The following is an 18,710-nucleotide window of genomic DNA, read 5'->3' on the forward strand; positions in this document are numbered from 1 at the left end:
CATACCTAGAAAGTGAATTATACTAGATTAAGTGAAAATAGATGTATAGGACTGAAACGTGTTTAGTTAAAAATAATCGATCTATATCTAAGGGTGTAAATGGACAGCAATTCAAATTCGGCTTAATAAAAAGTTCGTTCTTTAGTGTTAACGAATTAATTTTGAGCTCGTTTAAAATTTTCAAATTTTAAACGAGTGACTATAATTTTTAGATATGCGGCTTGTTAGATCGCGAACATATTCATTTAGAGTGTCGTTAATAGACTCGCGAATAAGTTCCTTTCCGTAACATGAAGTCTTTTTCTAGGTTGTAAACTAGTTCTTAAACGAGTCGAACTCAACCAGCTCGTAAACTAGTTTTAAATGAGTCGGTGAACCCAACTAAATACATATGAGCCGAACTCTTATATAAAAGTTTGAGTAGCGTTTACAACCCTACTTATATCCATGTTCCTATATCTATTGGATTCATATATAAGGTTAGGCCATCCTAGTTATTGCTTACATTTTTTATGTCAGTATAACTCAAAATAAACCATTGTCACGACGAATTCAATTTCTACTTTAAAACCTTTTAATTCAAGTAGGGTAGGGCTATCTTCTTAAATTAAACAACAAAAAAAATCAATCATACTAAGAATTTGCAAAAGAAATTTAACAAGAAAGAAACAAAGTTTCACCAATAATTAAATAAAGTCATAGGTCATATAAAACTAACAATCACAAACAAACAATTTCATAAATTGGTCGGCTTATTCAAACACTAATAAATAGTACTAGCCGGATAAACATCAGGCATTGGCAGTGACGGCTGCAGCGGCAGCAGCAGAGTGAAGGTTGATCTTCGATGCAAGCTCATCTTTCCTAGCACCCACCACTCGATCGATCAGGCTTCCTTCCTTCACGAAAACGAATGTTGGCATCGCCTCCACAGCAAAATCTTCAGAAACAGACTGAAAACAAAGTAGCCAATACAAACCTAAATCAATTACTATGCCAGGAATGAAGAATTCATCCTTAAAAAACCATGATTGGTTAATCGGTCAGACCCAACAGATTCATGAACTCTCACCACATTCATTTAAAGTGTTCTTAGTAAGAATCGAACCTGATTTGAGATACCCAAACGGGTTCGTATTTCATTCATACTTTAAGAACAACTGTTTGTTCCCAAAATGAAAAATGAAAGTTCAAATCTATAAGAAATCAAATTATATCCACTTACCCTGAGTTCATCAACATCAACCTTGAGGAACATAACTTCAGGGAGTTTCTTGGCGAAATCAGCCAGAATTGGGGCAATGAAACGGCAAGGACCGCACCAGGATGCAGTAAAGTCAATCACAACCTACAAAAAATTCAGAATTTTGAGCCAAACTGAAAGAACACAAATCACTTTCTCAGTTTCAGATTGAATTTTCTGTTGTTTAGAGATATTTTCACACAAATCCCCCATTCTTTAGGGTTTGACTCGACTAAATGTCAAATCCAAATAGTAAAGTCAATCACAACCTACAAAAAATTCAGACTTTTGAACCAATCTGAAAGAACACAAATCCCCCTTTCTTTAGGGTTTGACTCAACTAAATGTCAAATATAAATAGTCAAAATTGAATCTTCTCATTGACTGATGAGCAATTATTGACCTAGTTTCAAGATTCACAATCAGGAAAACAGAGACAGCCAGCCGTCAAATTCAAGCAAGGTCCATTAAAAGTCAGCAGAATCCCAAAACCCAAAAGTTAACATCAAAACCCCTAGATATAGAGAGGAGAAACCCAGAAAACAAATTTTCAATCAGCAGAATCCCAAAAGGAAAAGGTTAACATCAAAACCCTAGATATAAAGAAGGAGATACATAAACATTCAAAACCCTAAGAGATGAACTACATAAACAACCCACAATTTGAAAAGAAAAGAAAAAACAAATCAAGCTATACAAAACTAGAAATTAATAGGAAAAGTACCAATTTCTTGGATTCATTGCCTTTCTGCATTTGCTGATTGAACTCTTCTACAGTGTGGCAACCGATCACTTGTCCTTCCTCTGAAGAAGCCATCTGGATTTCGAAATGAGAAATTTAATGAACAGAGAAGATTGTTTGAAGAAAAAGAATACAGATCTGCGGCGGATTCTCTGAATTGATATGTGAAAACGCAAGCTTTGCTTATGTTTGTATTTATAGGCGGGATATGACGCGTGTAATGACGAACATTGTACGCGGTTGTAGGAGTTCTAGAATTTGATCACTTTGTTATAAAAAATTTTTATAATCTATAATTATTAAAAAAAATATTATTTATAACAAATTAAAAAAAATAGTATAAACTCAGGGCTAGCTCGATTTTGATTTTTTAATTGTTTAATGAAAAAATAAGGTATTTCAATTTAAATTTGATTAATATGCTCTATTAAAATTATAATGACACGATAGAATAATAATTTATAAAAATTTAGTAAATTTCAAAAGAATTTTAAAATCTCACTAGCTCAAGCTTGTTTGATGTGGGTTTTTTTTATGGAATAAAAGCTGAAATTTTAACTACTTTGATATGATTTGGACAAAAATTGGTTTTTTAATTATACATTACCTAAATGTCTTTATCAAGTAAATATTATTTAATAATAAAAATATAAAAATATTTAAATAAGAAATAGTTTTATATTTTGTTTAATAAATACAATGATTTAATTAATAAAAATAAGAAAAATGTTAGATTTTTGAGTAAAATTCTCAAATAACCCTGAAACAAGCTCTTTATAGTTGATTTTTAAAAAAATTAGATTGTTTAAGAAATGTTAATGCGATTATTTGAAGGGGGTATGTTTTAAAAAAAGATATTAATATATAATATAAAATAATGTTAAAACTTAAAAGTATAATATATTTTAATATTTGTTTTTTAATGAATTAAATAATTTAATTGATTAAAAAATTAATAAAATAATATTTAATTATAGTTGACTTTTTTTAAATAATTTAACTAAATAACGCATAAATTATAATATAAAAAAATTAAACAATAAAAAAATCATTTTATATATTAATTTTCATTATATTTAAAATATAACACTTAATAATTAGTTATTTTGAATATTTTTTCTAAATTTTGTTAATATAATCAATTATTTTTTTATACAAACAATCAATAATAACTTAAATAGTTTCAAAATTAGCTAAAAATAATTATAAATTAAAGATTAGAAACTCATAAATATTTGGAAGTTGCTAAATAAAATATAAACATTGTAGTTTCTTTGTATATAAGAAGATTCTAATTATTTGTTAGTTGAGATTTTAATTAATTATTTGTAATAGGAATATGCTTTCAAATCTACCTACCTTACTAAGAATGATTTGAAGTATTTTTTTAAATGTTTTTTTTTAAGAAATGAATTATTTAATGAAAACTGATTATTTAAATTAGTTGACTACAATATTTTTTGTATTTCACATTTTAAAATATAATAAAGAGAAAATAAGATTATTTAATTATTTTAATTGATGTTTTGATAAATGATTAGATAAATTTATATTAATCTTTCTTCATTTCTAAGATATTGTTTGATCTCCAGTCTTTTAAAATTTTATAAGTTATTTTTGAAAAAAAAAAGTAAATTATTTGGAATTATTTTCAAATAAATTATTAAAAAATATATTTATATTTAATATTTAAATTTAATAACAATATTTTGATATTTTATTTATTGAACAAAATGATAATAACATCATAAAAATAATATATTAAATCATAAATAACTATTGTTTTCTAACTAACTCTTAAAACTTGTTTGATTTTAATTTTTTTATCATCATATTTGATTTATTTATAATTTTTCAACAACTTAATTAATCACCTAAAATATTAAAATTATTTTATTTTATAAATTTTAAATATAAAAAATATTATTAATTAAAGTAATTAAATTTTTTAATAACCTAATTTTCATATTTGTTTTTTTATTAAATCACAGATAACCCAAAATCAAACAAGATATATAAAATATTTTGAAAAAATCCTTTTAAAATTATTACTTTATTCCGTTTGGATAAGGTTGAAACATGTCTTGAAGCATGTTTCTCGTTGGGATAGTCGTTGACTTTTTATTTGATTTTTAAATTAAGTTTGTTGTAATGTTGTTTCTTAAGGAGAAAGTAAAATGGCAAAATAGATAACATATTAAAAGAAATACGATTTGACTAGAATTGAAATGTGGTAAATGTTTGTTTCAATTTTTTTTGTTTATAATAAATTAATTATTATTCATTAAAATAAAAAATATATAAAATTAATTTACAAATAATAATAAAAATAATATATACACAATCAAGTAACTAAATACTAATATAAAAGTTAGATGATGATAAATAATTAGATCCAATTTTTCGAGTTGACTTGAAACTATATTAATAGAACAAATTAAATCAAACTGTGTTTAATTAATCTCTATTAAATATTTTAAAATTTATCTATATTCATATTGGTAAACTACTGCATAAAATGTATTAATAGACCATCTATATATACATGGGCGGATTTACGTTAATAGTTAGGGCCACAAATTATTATTTTTTGTTAGGAGCATCACCGTTAAATGACTTCCTATTTTTTTAATTCACTTTTTTTTATTTAATTCTAAAAGAATGATAAAAATTTATCTATTCGTTTATTCATAAATTTTCCTTTATTTTCTTTAATTTCATCATAATTATTTTTGCTAAGCTCACCCCATATCTCCTATTCTAATTAATGAATCTGTCAATATTCATCTTGTAAGATCTCATTTGACATGAATTTTTTGGATTTAAAAAAAAATTACCACATTATTACCATTTTATCTATCAAATCACTCTTTCATATATTATTTCTCAATTAAATTTAAATGGCTTATTATTCATTATTATCTGAGTGCTTCAGGATTTCCGTTAATTGTTATTGATTGGATTTGAAAGTGTATCTCAACTTCTCACTTCATTGTCAGTGTTAACAGAGTTTATGATGGGTTTTTCAAAGGACAAAATGGGGTAAGACAATGAGATTCTCTCTTCTTACCTTTTAGTTCTCATCATGGGGATTTTTGAATTTTTTTTAAAATGTTTCGAAACAATCTTCCATGCATTCATCATCCACAATGCAGAGAGAAAGATATTACACATATTTGCTTTGTGGACGGTCTTTTCATTATGGCACACGCGGATGTGAACTCTATTAACACTATTAAGAAAGCATTAACCATTTTCTCTAGTCTTATAGGTTTGGTTATTAATGAAAGAAAAAGTTTGACATTCTACAGTGGTGTGAAGGATGAAACAAAAGCGAGTATGGATTCAAGAGGGCACTTTATCGGTTCGTTACTTGGGAATACCATTATTGGCTAAGTAGCTACATATTTCATATTGTAAGTCGCTTATTGAGAAAGTCAAGAACTTGATGAATGGTTGGGCAACAACAAAATTATCATATGCGAGCGGATCGAGCTTGTTATGAAGGTCATAATGGGAATCATTGAATATTGGGCACAACAAATCATTCTCCCGAAAAAGGTTATGAAGGACCTTGATTGTCTTATGAGAAATTTTATTTGGGGAATTAAGGACAATGTGGGAATAAAGTAAAGTGGGTTGATGTGTGTAAATCGAAAGAGGAAGGTGGAATCGGATTGAAAAATTGCATCCAATGGAATAAGGCTCTCACATTAAGGCATCTTTGGGCGTTAGAAAAGAAGCGTTAGAAAAGAAGCAGGATTCGTTGTGGGTAAGGTGGGTACACTCAAGGTTTATGAAGAATGAAGTGAGTATTTGGACTTCCAAGATTAAATCAGAAATGGCCTGATCGCTTAAGAAGATTCTTAAGCTTAAGGACAACGCTATACCTTTGTTCGATATTCGGTTAGAGAATGGTCAGGGAACCTTGTTTTGGCATGATCCATGGTTTGAAAATCTGCATACCGTTCTTAAGGCATAATTTGGTGGGGTGCGTATACGAAGGGACTTTCTTAATTCCTCGGTTCGTGACATTCGGCATGGAGAATGAAATGCACTTCTGAGACATATTCCGGAAGGTGTAAGGATTCTCAACTTCATACAAACGATGCACTTTAATGACACTATCAACTCACAGGTTTGGAAGGTAGAAAGAGACGGAAAGTTCAATTCTAACCTAGTTTGGGAGTCTATTCGCAAGAGGGGAAACGATGTGAGCTGGTCTCATGTTGTATGGTCCTCCAAAATCATTCTAAGGTAGCAATTTGTGATGTGGTTGTTGTTTAGGAAGAGGCTTTCAACTAGGAATCATCTCAAGCGTTTTATGGATATTCCAGACTTTAAATGCCTACTTTGTGATGGCAATGAAGAGACAATGGATCATTTATTTGGTGGTTGTCCGTTTACATTCGAGTTATGGAAGTGGTTTACAAAATCTATGGAGTTAGCTTTATCCCTTTAGATTTGATTGATATCAAGGAGGTGAACTTTTGAAAGTTAAAGGTAATTTATTTCATTCAAATATGTTTAAATGTGGTTTTGCTTCTATAGTTATCATGTTTGGATGGAAAAAATTCAAGAGTCTTCAAGAGGATGAGATATGGTGTTGATGACGTCTGAAAGAGAATTAAGTTTAATTGCAATTTTCTTGTTCCTACTTGAAGGCAAATTCCCAAAAGTTATAAAAATTGGTATTTATGTCAAAATTGGGGCATTAATTATGTTGAAATCACTTAATCTAGTGACTTCATTGCGAGATTATAAACTTATTATTATTTGTTTGAAAAGTTGTAATTCATTTATTTAAATGTTTTTTTGTGTTTATTCATTTGGTTTGTTATTTCAATTTAAAAAAAAAAAAAAAAAGAGGAAAGATTTATTTTGTTTTAATTCATGAAGTCATGTAGGATTTTTTTCCTTTTTTTTTGTTTTTTAATGAGATGTATGTCTTTTTCAAAAATAAAAATATTATTTTTTTATTTTTAAATTTAAATATATATATATAATCTAATAACTAAACCAATTAAAAATCCAAAATAACCTAAAATCTTTTATTAATTGATTTCTTTTTTTACAAAATAAAAAAGTAAACTAAAAAAATCAAGTAGGAGTTTGAATCCTTGTACTACTTTTTATACTCTTTAAATTAATTTGAAATCAATTATAAACTATTTTATTGTCACCTTGCCCTCAAATTTGGTAGGTAATTTTAGTTCCCCAGAAGTTCTTACATTCATTATAAATATAGCTGCGCTGAAGATGATATAAAAGTTCTAAAGAGAGAAAACCAAAGTGACAAAAATCTGTCTAAGAAAGACCAAAAGACTTAAAATTTTCAAATAAGTTGAAAAAGGTCATAAAACTATGGTAGCAATACTATTTTCCATAAAAAAAAACATGAACACAACTTTATTCATAATCAAATAATATCTTAAATACTTTGTAAGTGTACAAATAACACAAATTAACAATTACAAATTAAAGTAACATCTACAAATTCCAATCCTCAATCATTGAAAACCATTTGCTTGAGAAATCACCTTTCTTCTCCAACAGTTTCACCAATGTCCCATTCCCATTTTTCTGCAAATCAATAAAAAAAAACAAAAAAAAAAAACAGCTCAGATAAAATCTTCAAGACGAAAAACCCTAATCAACAAATTCGTTTGTACCTTGAGACATTGTTGCTTCTTAACGTCGCAGATGGGATAATCGTGTGGACAACAATGTTGGCTGTCTTTACAACAAACCGCAGAATCCAAGTTGCAGCATTTCCACGAAAAACATATCCCCAGGATTTTTGAACCGCAGCAGCATGTTTGCCCACTCGGACAGCTCGAAAAGAGGTCGCATTTAATTGGACCAGGAGGAGGCGGCGGAGGTGGATTCGGGCCTTTTTTTATTGGATATGATGCCAGCATGTTGATTCCGCATATTCCCTGAGAATTCCCAGTATTTCGTTGCATGTGCATGTAACCGTCAATTCCCCATCGCGTCCCCCATGAGTTCTTTACTATCCAATAGTCGAGTCCATCTTGGGAACCGTATCCAACTATCAAAACAGCGTGATCCAATGACGTCGAACATGGCCCAGAAAATATTCCCTGTTTTTTGGGAATTATTAATTGTTTTGAGGAGGGAAATGCAAATCCGTTAATAAGTTTATAAATCTGTGTCTTATCCATCTCTGTTTCTAAACATGATCTTATATAGATCCACGTCCAGATGAGATACTTGACAAAAGAAGTGTTTTCAAATAAATAAAAATACGGTTTTCTAAACATGATCTCAGATACTCGACTAAAGAAAAGTGTTTTCAAATAATAAAAAATATGGTTTTTTATACATTATCTCATACGGATACACGTTATCCAGATGAGATACTCGACAAAAGAAAAGTGTTCAAATAAAAAAAAATCTAGATCCAAAAAGTGTTTCAAATATAAACCAACCAACCAACCTTAGAGTACAATTGAAACGCTCTTTCACTGCCACATATGCCCACGCTTACGGGTTGCTTTGCAACCGCTTGAAGCAACTGTTTCTCGCTATTCTGGGGAACATCAGCGTAATCATCAATGGTCACGACATACCTTTTAAGCTGCATTTTTCAGACATAATTATTCGCAATGGCAAAAAAACGACTTAACAAACATAACTGATTATGAAGACTTGTTCTTCTTACTTTTTCTTTATTACAAGTCTTATCTACACCTTGAAAGGAGTAATCATCTTCTGTATCAATGCCATGATTTTTTATTACAAACTCGTACGCATAATCCATTAGACCACCTCCACAACCGCTGTTGTAAGTCTTATCGCAGTCAATCAGCTCTTGTTCAGACAAGCTGACGAGTGCTCCGGTTACAATTTTGTTTATACCTTCAATTGCCCCTGTTGTTGAAAATGCCCAACATGCCCCTGCAAGTATACATAATACGTTTCAGATTCAAAAGAGCGATCAAACCGAAGAAAAAACACAACTACCAGCACTATCGAAACAAAAACAGATAAACACACTTCACAAAATGATTTAATCAATAATAAGTAGATATACACAATTGGCATTGATTCATTTTCAAATAAACAAGATCATTTCCAAATAACCCTACGTCAAACAAGCAATCAACCAATTAAAAACCCATATAACCTACTTTTACATCTTCGTCAAACAAAGATTTTTTCAAAAAACCCAACAAAACCCCTAAATAACCCAACATCAAACAAGCTCCCCATGAGGATGATAAACCCATTAGTCCAATCTTCTTGCCAATCAGTTACCTAGAATGGGTCATTTGTTAAAGAATCGAGTTTTGATTTGAAAAATAACTCAAAATGCAATCTATAACAACTATTACCCAATCATCAACCAACATACATCATTCAATTGAAACAATTGATTGAATAATGAATCAATAACACTTCAAAAAGTTCAATTCCTTCATCAATGGAAGATCAAACAAAGGTTAAAACTACCAACACAACCATAAATTGAAACTTTGGCGGAAAGATATATAGATACTCACATACCACAACTGCCCTGATCTTTGACTCCAACAACAGCTCCATTTTTCCTCCAATCCACAGCCGAAGGAATATTGTCATTAACCTCAATAAATGAATGGTCAACGTTAATGTTTCTCAATCTTTCGCCGGAGGCAGATGATAGGCCGAGCCGGGAAGCCTTAAATTCGTGATGGGTAAGATCAGAAAAGGCGTTAAGAGATAGTGTGTACGATGAATTATTATCAATATTGTTGTGGGTCGTAACATAGGCATAGTTGTCTTCAAAAACCTTAAATCTATACAACCTCTCACCTTCCGAATCGTAGGTTTTTCCGTGTTCTATGCACCAGGTTTCGAATAGATCGGAGATCGGTGAGGACGACGATGATGTCGCCGTGAGGGACGGAGAAAGGAGAGAGATAAGGAGAAACCACCACGACCAACCCATTTGTAGGTGGATCGGGTCAGATTGAAAAGGAGGGAGAAGAAGAAAGATGGGTTTTAAAGGTTTGTTTTGGATGGAAGCGGGAATATTGCAGAATGCTCCGGAAATCTTTGAAAATGGGACCGGAGATGGGAGTGGAATTGACACCGGAATTCTCTCGCCGAATCGGGGAGATGGAAAAATCTGATATTTTTGGTTGATTTGGAGCTGGAAGGGTGCAAAAGTGAGTTTACTTTAACATGAACAGTGAGGAAACTTCGTTTTCAAATTGATTGAATCACCAAATGGAAACTAAAATACTATCATTTGTTAAACTTGTCTTTTTTTCATTAGGTTAAATTTTACCCAATTTTTGTTTCCACCACAAACTTTATATATATCTTATATTATTTTATCTTTTACTATGATTTATTGTTGAATTCTAAAATTGAGATTTTATCTTTTTTTCAAATTGATTGAATCACCAAATGGAAACTAAAATATTACTATCATTTGTGAAACTTGTCTTCTTTTTTTTCATCAGGTTAAATTTTTACACATTTTTAAGCTCAATTTTTGTTTCCACCATAAACTTTATACATATCTTGTATTAATTATCTTTACTATTATTTATTGTTGAATTCTCAAATTGAGATTTTTTTATAAGGTTATAGTTATAAAAATGATGTCTAAATTCAAGCGAAGTGAAGGTGTTGTCTTCCTATAATTAGTATTTGGTAGTCAAAATCTTGAATTTGTTGAAATTCGATAATTAAATTATTAACGTTAATATTTTATTTATTTATTTATAAATGTCACCTAAATAATAAAATAAACCTAAATAATAGATGAACTTGAAACCGGTTAAGTTAGAACTATTTTTTTTTCTTATAACTTTAACCACAAAAATTCGAGTAATGAGATTTAAAAAACATATCTAAAATCTCAATAAATACTTTGACAATTCAACCGTTTCTTCTACAAGATATTTTACAAAATTATGTTTTAAAAAAAAATCATTCATAATTACTAAGAAAATTAAATAAAAAATGATTTATCTAAAAATCTAAAATATCTTATTCAATTCTCAAATAAAACGAAAAAATAATTATATTAGCTTATTAAAGTTTAAAGTTCAAGAAGAAAAAAAAAATAATTATTTCAGTTTTTTTTTTGTTTTTATTTTAAGACACCAAATTTTGTAATTCCATTTGAGTTTACAAAAAATAATTATAAATTCATTTAAAAATAATTTTCCTATTTTACTATCTTATTCATATACTGATTTATATAAGATAATGTTTATTCAATTCAAATAATTTATTTTTTCATAAAACAAAGTTTTAATAACTCAATAAAAATCTCCAAAATAACCATCATGAAACAAGCTTAGTGTAAACATGATATATACAATATATTCCAATTTATTTCAACTTGTATTATTTCTTTATTAATTATAGTTGTCGTTGTCTCCATCAATTATTGATGACGATCAAATTTGTAGATATTTTATTTGACAGCCGGTAGTGGTAGGTCACGGATTATTTGAGTCTTCAAATTATTTTATTTGAATTTGGTTTTTCTTTTATATTTATTTATTTAAGAGTGTAACAATTTTTTAAGGTGTATTTCTTTTATAACTAAACAGAATTTCATTATAAAATAATGTTGATGAGTACAAACCAACATCCCTAATGATAAAGACTTAAAGAGAGGTGGGGGAATATACTTTACCGTGATAAAAGTATAGGCTCAAATTTTATTTTATTTTAATTTATGATAAAATTATATTTTCTTATATAACTTTATATATTTAAATTTTATATTATTATGATAAAATAAATCAAAAAAAGTTATAAAAAGTAAATAAATATATTTATGATTATTTATTTATTTACTTTCATTAGTTTTTGATGTGTGAAACATAAATATTATTTAAGAAAAAATCTTTCCAAACAAGACAACATGTAGAATAAAAAATCACAAAGTCAAACTATGTATAATTATTATTTTTAACTTCAATATCTTAAATCATTGTTGGAGTGTTTTAGTTTATTAATATATATTTATATAATTTACAATTTTGAAAAGTAAGAAGATTCTTCAAACCAATCGGAAGAAAATAGTAACCAAACACATTATAAAGTCAAAATTTTACATTCACTTGTGAGAGATTTATTGTAATATTTTTATATTGATCTTGATAATATAAGTTAGAAAAGTTTGTGTGTTTCAAAAGGGATGTATACATGTTTTGATCGAACCACCATAAATCATGTGTCTGAGTCGGTCCTGAGTTTTGGGTTGCCTATCTACGTAAAAAAAAAATATGAAATATGATTTTTTTGGGTTGCCTTTTAAAATTAATTAAAAATAATATATATTTTTTTTAATTTTTAATCCATAACCAAATAAAAGTTTTAAAATTTTATCTTTAACAATCATTGTGTTAGAACACTTTAAGTTTAAACTAATAATAAATTTTAACTAAAATCTTCAACTGTTATTAATCGCTATCATAACCAAAGGCTTGATAGGTTTACTCTAAGGTGACACTCGACGCTCACTGCTGTGTGTGTTTTTGTGTCGGTTTTTCTATTTAATATTCTCATTTCTTGAACTAAGATGATGTACCATAATTGCAATATTATAAATTAATTCAAAATAAATCATTAGTTAATTTCAAAAGAATATAATCGTTTTCTTACCATGTTTAAAAAATTTCTGATATACGTTAATAATAAGTTGAGCAAGATCTAAAAAAAAACAATTTTGCTCAACAAATTAAATGTAAAACTTGCTTTTATTTTCATTTGTAATTAAATGTAAAACTTACTTTTATTTTCATTTGTTTTATGAATAATTTCTCTTTTATTTTTTCAAACTCACTCAACTCTATTTAGATCAATCTCACTTACAACTTGATCTAATATCTAATATTGCTTAAAATAAGCATCATGTGTGTGCAAATACTTTTAATGAATGAAGTCTAACCAAATAAATGAAAAAAATGGCTAATATATAATATTATTGTACATTTAATTAAGTTTTAAATATCTCTTTATATATTATTTTATTCTTGTATATTTATTTTTGTTTGAAATATTCATTGTACATTTATTTCTATTTAAAATAATTATATTCTTTTAAAAAAATACAAAATAAAAAACATAATTTACACGTATGAACAATTTTATATTAGGGTCGTAATTTGAACTATCTTGATAACTAATTTAAAACAATCGACCACCTAAGTTTCTAACTAGGTTGTGTTTATCAAATTTTGATTATAACTTATTTTGATTAATACGAATCAAATTAAATCCATTCTCACTCTCAATTCATTTTCACTAAGAGATAACCACTCTTTTAATACAAGTCATGTATAGCCGGCTGATTCAAGCATATTACGGATTTTATATTACGATATCATATTTTATATTCATAATATATTCTATTATTAACATTTTAACTATATGATTATCGAAAATCTTCCTTTATATTCATAATATATTCTATTATGTGAAACTTTTACCCGTATTAAGACTTAGAAAAAAAATATCAATTAGAAGAGGAATTTGTGTATATTTTGAACACAAATTAATGATTTTATAATATTTTAAATATTTATGATATAAATTCAAATAAAAGTAAATGTAGAAAAAAATATTTTAAATAAAAATTAAATATATAAAGTAAATTAAAATAAAATAATATGTATCAAAATATTTCAAACATAATTATATGAATAGAGAATATTATATCTACTACCCATTTAAAAAAAAAAGGATAAAGTTTCATTTCTTCTATACAACTTGAAGGATCAAATCACAAGTATGTTTGAGGACACTACCATTTTTTTTTTATTTTAGTTTATTTGAGATTTTTATTGGATTTAAAAAAAAAATTATATTATTCAATTAGAAAGTATGTTATATGGGTTTTAATAAGTTGAATTAGTTCATATTTATATTTTATAAAAAAATATATATATTTTAATTACTAAATTAAGTAATTGAATAATAAAATATAATATTAAAGTTTTTAATATATATAAATAAACTATTGTGTCCAAGTATTTCTTTTTTTTTTTCACAGGTGTATTTTTTTTAGTTTTTTATTAAAAAAATATCTTACATAAATTTATAGTATTAAAAATAATATAATTTTTTAAACTTATCTTTAAATAATTAAAAATATGTTAATGGATAAAAGGACACGTGTAACGATCATAGAGGTTCATCGGAGCATCTTCCCGGAAAAGTTAGTTACATCAGTTCATTATATAAACAGTCCCCGGAGCAGTTGATTTTCAGCATTCTCTCTCTTCAAACCAATGGCCAAATATCTACTACTCTCTCTCCTCCTCATCCTCTCAACGGCGGCGGCGACGCCTTTACTCGTTGACCTAGATGATTCTACCGATTCATTAATCCGTCAAGTAGTTTCAGGCGGCAGCGATGATGATCTTCTCAACGCTCATAATCACTTCACACTCTTCAAAACCAAGTACGAAAAGAGTTACGCGACTCAGGAAGAACACGATTACAGATTCTCAGTTTTCAAGAAGAATCTACGCCGCGCCAAACGTCATCAGAGGATTGATCCTTCAGCTATCCACGGCGTCACGAAATTCTCCGATCTAAGTCCGGAAGAGTTTCGTCGTAACTACCTTGGCATGAATCGAGGTCTTAGGCTTCCGGCTGATGCTCATGAGGCTCCGATTCTTCCAACTAATGATCTTCCGACTGATTTTGACTGGAGAGAGAAAGGTGCTGTTACTGGCGTTAAAAATCAGGTTAGCTCGAGACTCTATTAAGTATTAACTTGAACGTGTTTGTTCTTAGCTTGTAGATGCTTTTTTTTTTTTTACTGTTTTCATGATGGATTGTGAAATTTTAGGGCTCTTGTGGATCCTGTTGGGCTTTTAGTACTACTGGTGCACTTGAAGGAGCTCATTTTCTCGCGACTGGAGAACTTGTTAGCCTCAGTGAACAACAGCTCGTCGATTGCGACCATGAGGTATATATGAATCATTGATTTCTCTTTATGTATAATTAGATTTACTTCATATTTATTCAGCTCATCAATGAATTTCTTGTTGATATAGAATACGCCTCTTTGTAGAATAACAACAATATCATTGAATTTTGCACATTTGAAATAGTAGAACAGCATAGAATTGGAATCTTCTTTGATTGTTTACCTAACTCGCCAGTCTTAAGTGTAGGAGTTATGTGATGGACTTCAAAACTCTAGGGTTCTAATCCAGACCTTAAAGAAAACAGAGATTCTAAATCTAAGATAATTATTATAACCTAAATCTTAATAATCATCATTTGATCAGCCCATCAAAATTGTCTTCCTAAGGTTTGATCGAAAGGGATTATTTTTAACCTTAGCTACTGCATATTTTGGGCTGTATATTTGCTTATAGAATCATGTTTGTGGGATTTCCTCTTCAGATTTTCTTTTCATTCTCAATTTGAATTCTTGTTGTTTCTTGATTCTCTAAATCCTTCAATACTGCATTTGTAGAAACAATTCAATGTACAAAATCAAAGCACATAATTGTCTGAGATGCTAGTGTGATTTAGATTCGTATTCAGATGTGAAATAACAAAGAAATATACCCATTTTGGTCCATATTTGATGTGGTTTATTTGAGATTAATCTTCTTTCCAATTAACAATCTACTTATTATTCATATAACTCAAATAATCAACCAAAATATCATGATTTTCAATAGCCTACATCCAATTCAAAACATCCAAGACCATGGTTTGTGATTTTGAACTTTGGGACTCAAAGAAAAAGTACATTGGCACACCTAATTCATTTAAATTCTAAGAAAAAATTAAAATTGAGAAATTGGAAATTGATGGTTGAGTGTAGAACAAAATGGTTTCTTCTCATTTGATGAGACAAAACATATATGTGATAGCCTTTGCTTTCTGTTGGGAAAGACTGGTTGATTTGATCAGCCCCATTATGAAACTCCTTATACAAAAAATTTGGATTCATAAACATAATATATTTGGCTAAACATAGGCCTCCTTTCCCATAATCATTCAAATCATCAACTAAAATACTAAAATATATGTACATAAGATATTTTGATCATTTCACCCAAATAATCAACTTTTCATAATAAATTGGGTTATTTCAAAAACAGAATAGTAAAACTACCTGATACCATCTATAAGGGATATATTCATATAAATGTATTGGTTGATTGTTTCTAGTACTATTGAATTATAATCTGATGTTGGTAAGAAATGGTGTTACCTTTTGGCAGTGCGATCCACAAGAATATGGATCATGCGATTCAGGTTGTAATGGGGGACTGATGAACAATGCCTTTGAGTATGCACTTAAGTCTGGTGGACTCCAAAAAGAAGCAGATTATCCATACACGGGACGCGATGGTGTTTGCAGTTTTGATAACACCAAAATAGCCGCATCAGTTTCAAATTTCAGTGTTGTTTCTGTCGATGAAGATCAAGTTGCTGCAAATTTGGTCAATTATGGCCCTCTGGCAGGTATAAATACTATTGTTTCGTCACTTCATTTGTTATACAAATCATTTTCCAACACTTTTTCAGATACATATTATCAACCAAAGTATTACTTTTTCATTATACGTGAATACCCTTTATTACGTTTCATAGAGAAATCATGATCCAAATTATGATATAAATATCACAATCAAACTGAACCGATATGAACTTGATGGTGCAGTGGGAATCAATGCGGCTTATATGCAAACTTACATTGGGGGAGTATCGTGCCCATATATCTGCGGAAAGCATCTAGACCATGGAGTCCTTTTGGTTGGGTATGCATCGGCTGGCTATGCGCCAATTCGATTGAAACAGAAACCGTACTGGATAGTAAAGAATTCGTGGGGAGAAAACTGGGGGCAAAATGGGTATTATTACATCTGTAGAGGCAAGAACAGCAAGAACGTCTGTGGAGTCGATTCAATGGTCTCAACCGTATCTGCAATCCATATCAATTCAAAGTAGTTGATCATCATCATGCCAATGCTTAATAATATTATTATTATTATTATTATGTGCATGTTTGATTGTTTGTAAATATAGTGTTTAGAAAAAAAATAAATAAGGACTTTACTACTTTGCATATTGGTATTTAAAACTTAAAAGAATGTTCATCTTAAGGGTGAGTGACATTTGATTATGTTGTAAGATTGTTCCACTTAATCAGATATTTGAAACATCATTTTTAATATATTTGAATGGATGTCACTTTATTTGTTCTTGATGTAAATATTATTATTGAGCCTACTTGGATAAAGTTGATTTTATAGGTTGATATTTTGTGTGTATAAATTAACTAAATGAGTAATGATAGGCAGCCGGAAAAAAAAAACTTGACAGAAATGTATATAGAATGATGGGTCACTTTCTAAATGGATTGAAAATCTAATAGGAGAGAGAATTTTCAGATTTTCAGTCCAATTAAAAAATGACAACTCATTCCCTATACATTTCTTTTAAGTTTTTTTCGTTTCCTATCATTACTCATTCAGTTATTATAAATTTAGGATATTCAAATGAAGTAGTCAATATTGTATATTTTTCAATACAAAATTTTGTAAACAGTGGAAATCTAATTATTATAATGTTTTTTTTTTAATTTAAAATTTAAATTGTATAAAGATAAAGTAATTTTTTTTTGTTATTTTAGTTTATAAAATGAATGATTTAATCATTAAAATGATATATTTTTTTTTATCTATTTTAAAGTAATATTTTGTAAAGTATTTTCCTATATTTTTTATTTTATTAAATCTCTTATATAAATATTAATTTATATAAAAAAATATTTAAAATCACAATTCATTTAGACATATATATTCATAAATTTATATGACAAAAAAATATACACTTAAAATCACAACTTTTTCAACATGAGATTGATATTGGTTTTTAATTTAATTTTTTACTTAAAATTCAATCATTTCATATTTATCATTTAAGTTATCAAATCACTTCATTTTATAAATCAAAATATTTATACCACTTAACAAACACTACTTATTGTCCCAATTATTCAGTTGTAGGACAATCTAACTCTTTTATAACTAACATTCAGTAAACATTTTAATGAATAATGTGTTAAAAGAAAAAATAATTAATCAATTTCATATAACACTTTTATTTACCTCACATAGATCCTTAAAAAATTGTAATACAAATAGGTAGCGTTTAGTAGGTGGTACAAATTATATAGGATATAAATTGTATAAATGTATAAATTATAACGATGTATAAATAATATAGGTTAATATAAATTGTATAAGTTATTAATGTTTGATATGAATTATAAGAAATTGTATAAATTGTATATGATTTATAATTTTGTGTTTGGTATATAGTATAAGAATATAGTACGTTGTATATATATTAATTTAAAATTTTAATCATTATTATTATTTTTATTATTTTATATTTATTTATATTATAAATAATATTATTTATTATTATAAATTATTGTACTGTTATTTAATAATTAATGTAAATTAAATTAACATATAAAAAATTAATTATAATATAAACGATAAATTATGTTTATTTAATTTAAATATTATTAATAATTGTAATAAAATAAAATTATTATTTATAATATAAGTAAATATGTAAATTAATAATTAATAAAATTATAATTATAAAAATAAATAAATATTAAATTATTTAAAAAAATATATTGAAAATAATTAAATATAATAATAATATTAAAACTAAATAAAATATATTTAATATATTATA

General features: G+C 27.7%; 3 protein-coding genes across 4 annotated transcripts; 1 reads left to right on the plus strand and 2 right to left on the minus strand.

Annotated features, from left to right (window-relative positions):
• Nucleotides 1–653: 653 nt before the first annotated feature.
• LOC124927920 (thioredoxin H1-like) lies at nt 654–2,146 on the minus strand. Its single transcript, XM_047468428.1, has 3 exons — nt 1,968–2,146; nt 1,226–1,348; nt 654–953 (listed from the first exon to the last, which is right to left on the minus strand). Exons 1-3 carry the CDS (start codon nt 2,058–2,060, stop codon nt 792–794), a joined length of 378 nt encoding a protein of 125 aa, XP_047324384.1. The 5' UTR covers nt 2,061–2,146; the 3' UTR covers nt 654–791.
• A 5,239-nt stretch (nt 2,147–7,385) lies between these two features.
• LOC124927918 (zingipain-2) lies at nt 7,386–10,188 on the minus strand. Of its 2 annotated transcripts, none has more exons than XM_047468425.1 (5): nt 9,516–10,188; nt 8,671–8,906; nt 8,446–8,586; nt 7,658–8,089; nt 7,386–7,568 (listed from the first exon to the last, which is right to left on the minus strand). In XM_047468425.1, the coding sequence occupies exons 1-5, from the start codon at nt 9,937–9,939 to the stop codon at nt 7,476–7,478; spliced, it is 1,326 nt and encodes a 441-aa protein (XP_047324381.1). In that variant the 5' UTR covers nt 9,940–10,188; the 3' UTR covers nt 7,386–7,475. The 2 variants fall into 2 exon arrangements, with proteins under 2 accessions (XP_047324381.1, XP_047324382.1); XM_047468426.1 differs by having other exon boundaries at nt 9,512–9,650.
• Nucleotides 10,189–14,224: 4,036 nt separating this feature from the next.
• On the plus strand, nt 14,225–17,194 carry LOC124927919 (probable cysteine protease RD19C). Its single transcript, XM_047468427.1, has 4 exons — nt 14,225–14,713; nt 14,818–14,937; nt 16,214–16,457; nt 16,657–17,194. Exons 1-4 carry the CDS (start codon nt 14,252–14,254, stop codon nt 16,941–16,943), a joined length of 1,113 nt encoding a protein of 370 aa, XP_047324383.1. The 5' UTR covers nt 14,225–14,251; the 3' UTR covers nt 16,944–17,194.
• The last annotated feature ends 1,516 nt before the right edge of the window (nt 17,195–18,710 follow it).

This window comes from Impatiens glandulifera, chromosome 2 (genome assembly GCF_907164915.1).
Source record: "Impatiens glandulifera chromosome 2, dImpGla2.1, whole genome shotgun sequence".
Lineage (NCBI taxonomy): Eukaryota > Viridiplantae > Streptophyta > Magnoliopsida > Ericales > Balsaminaceae > Impatiens > Impatiens glandulifera.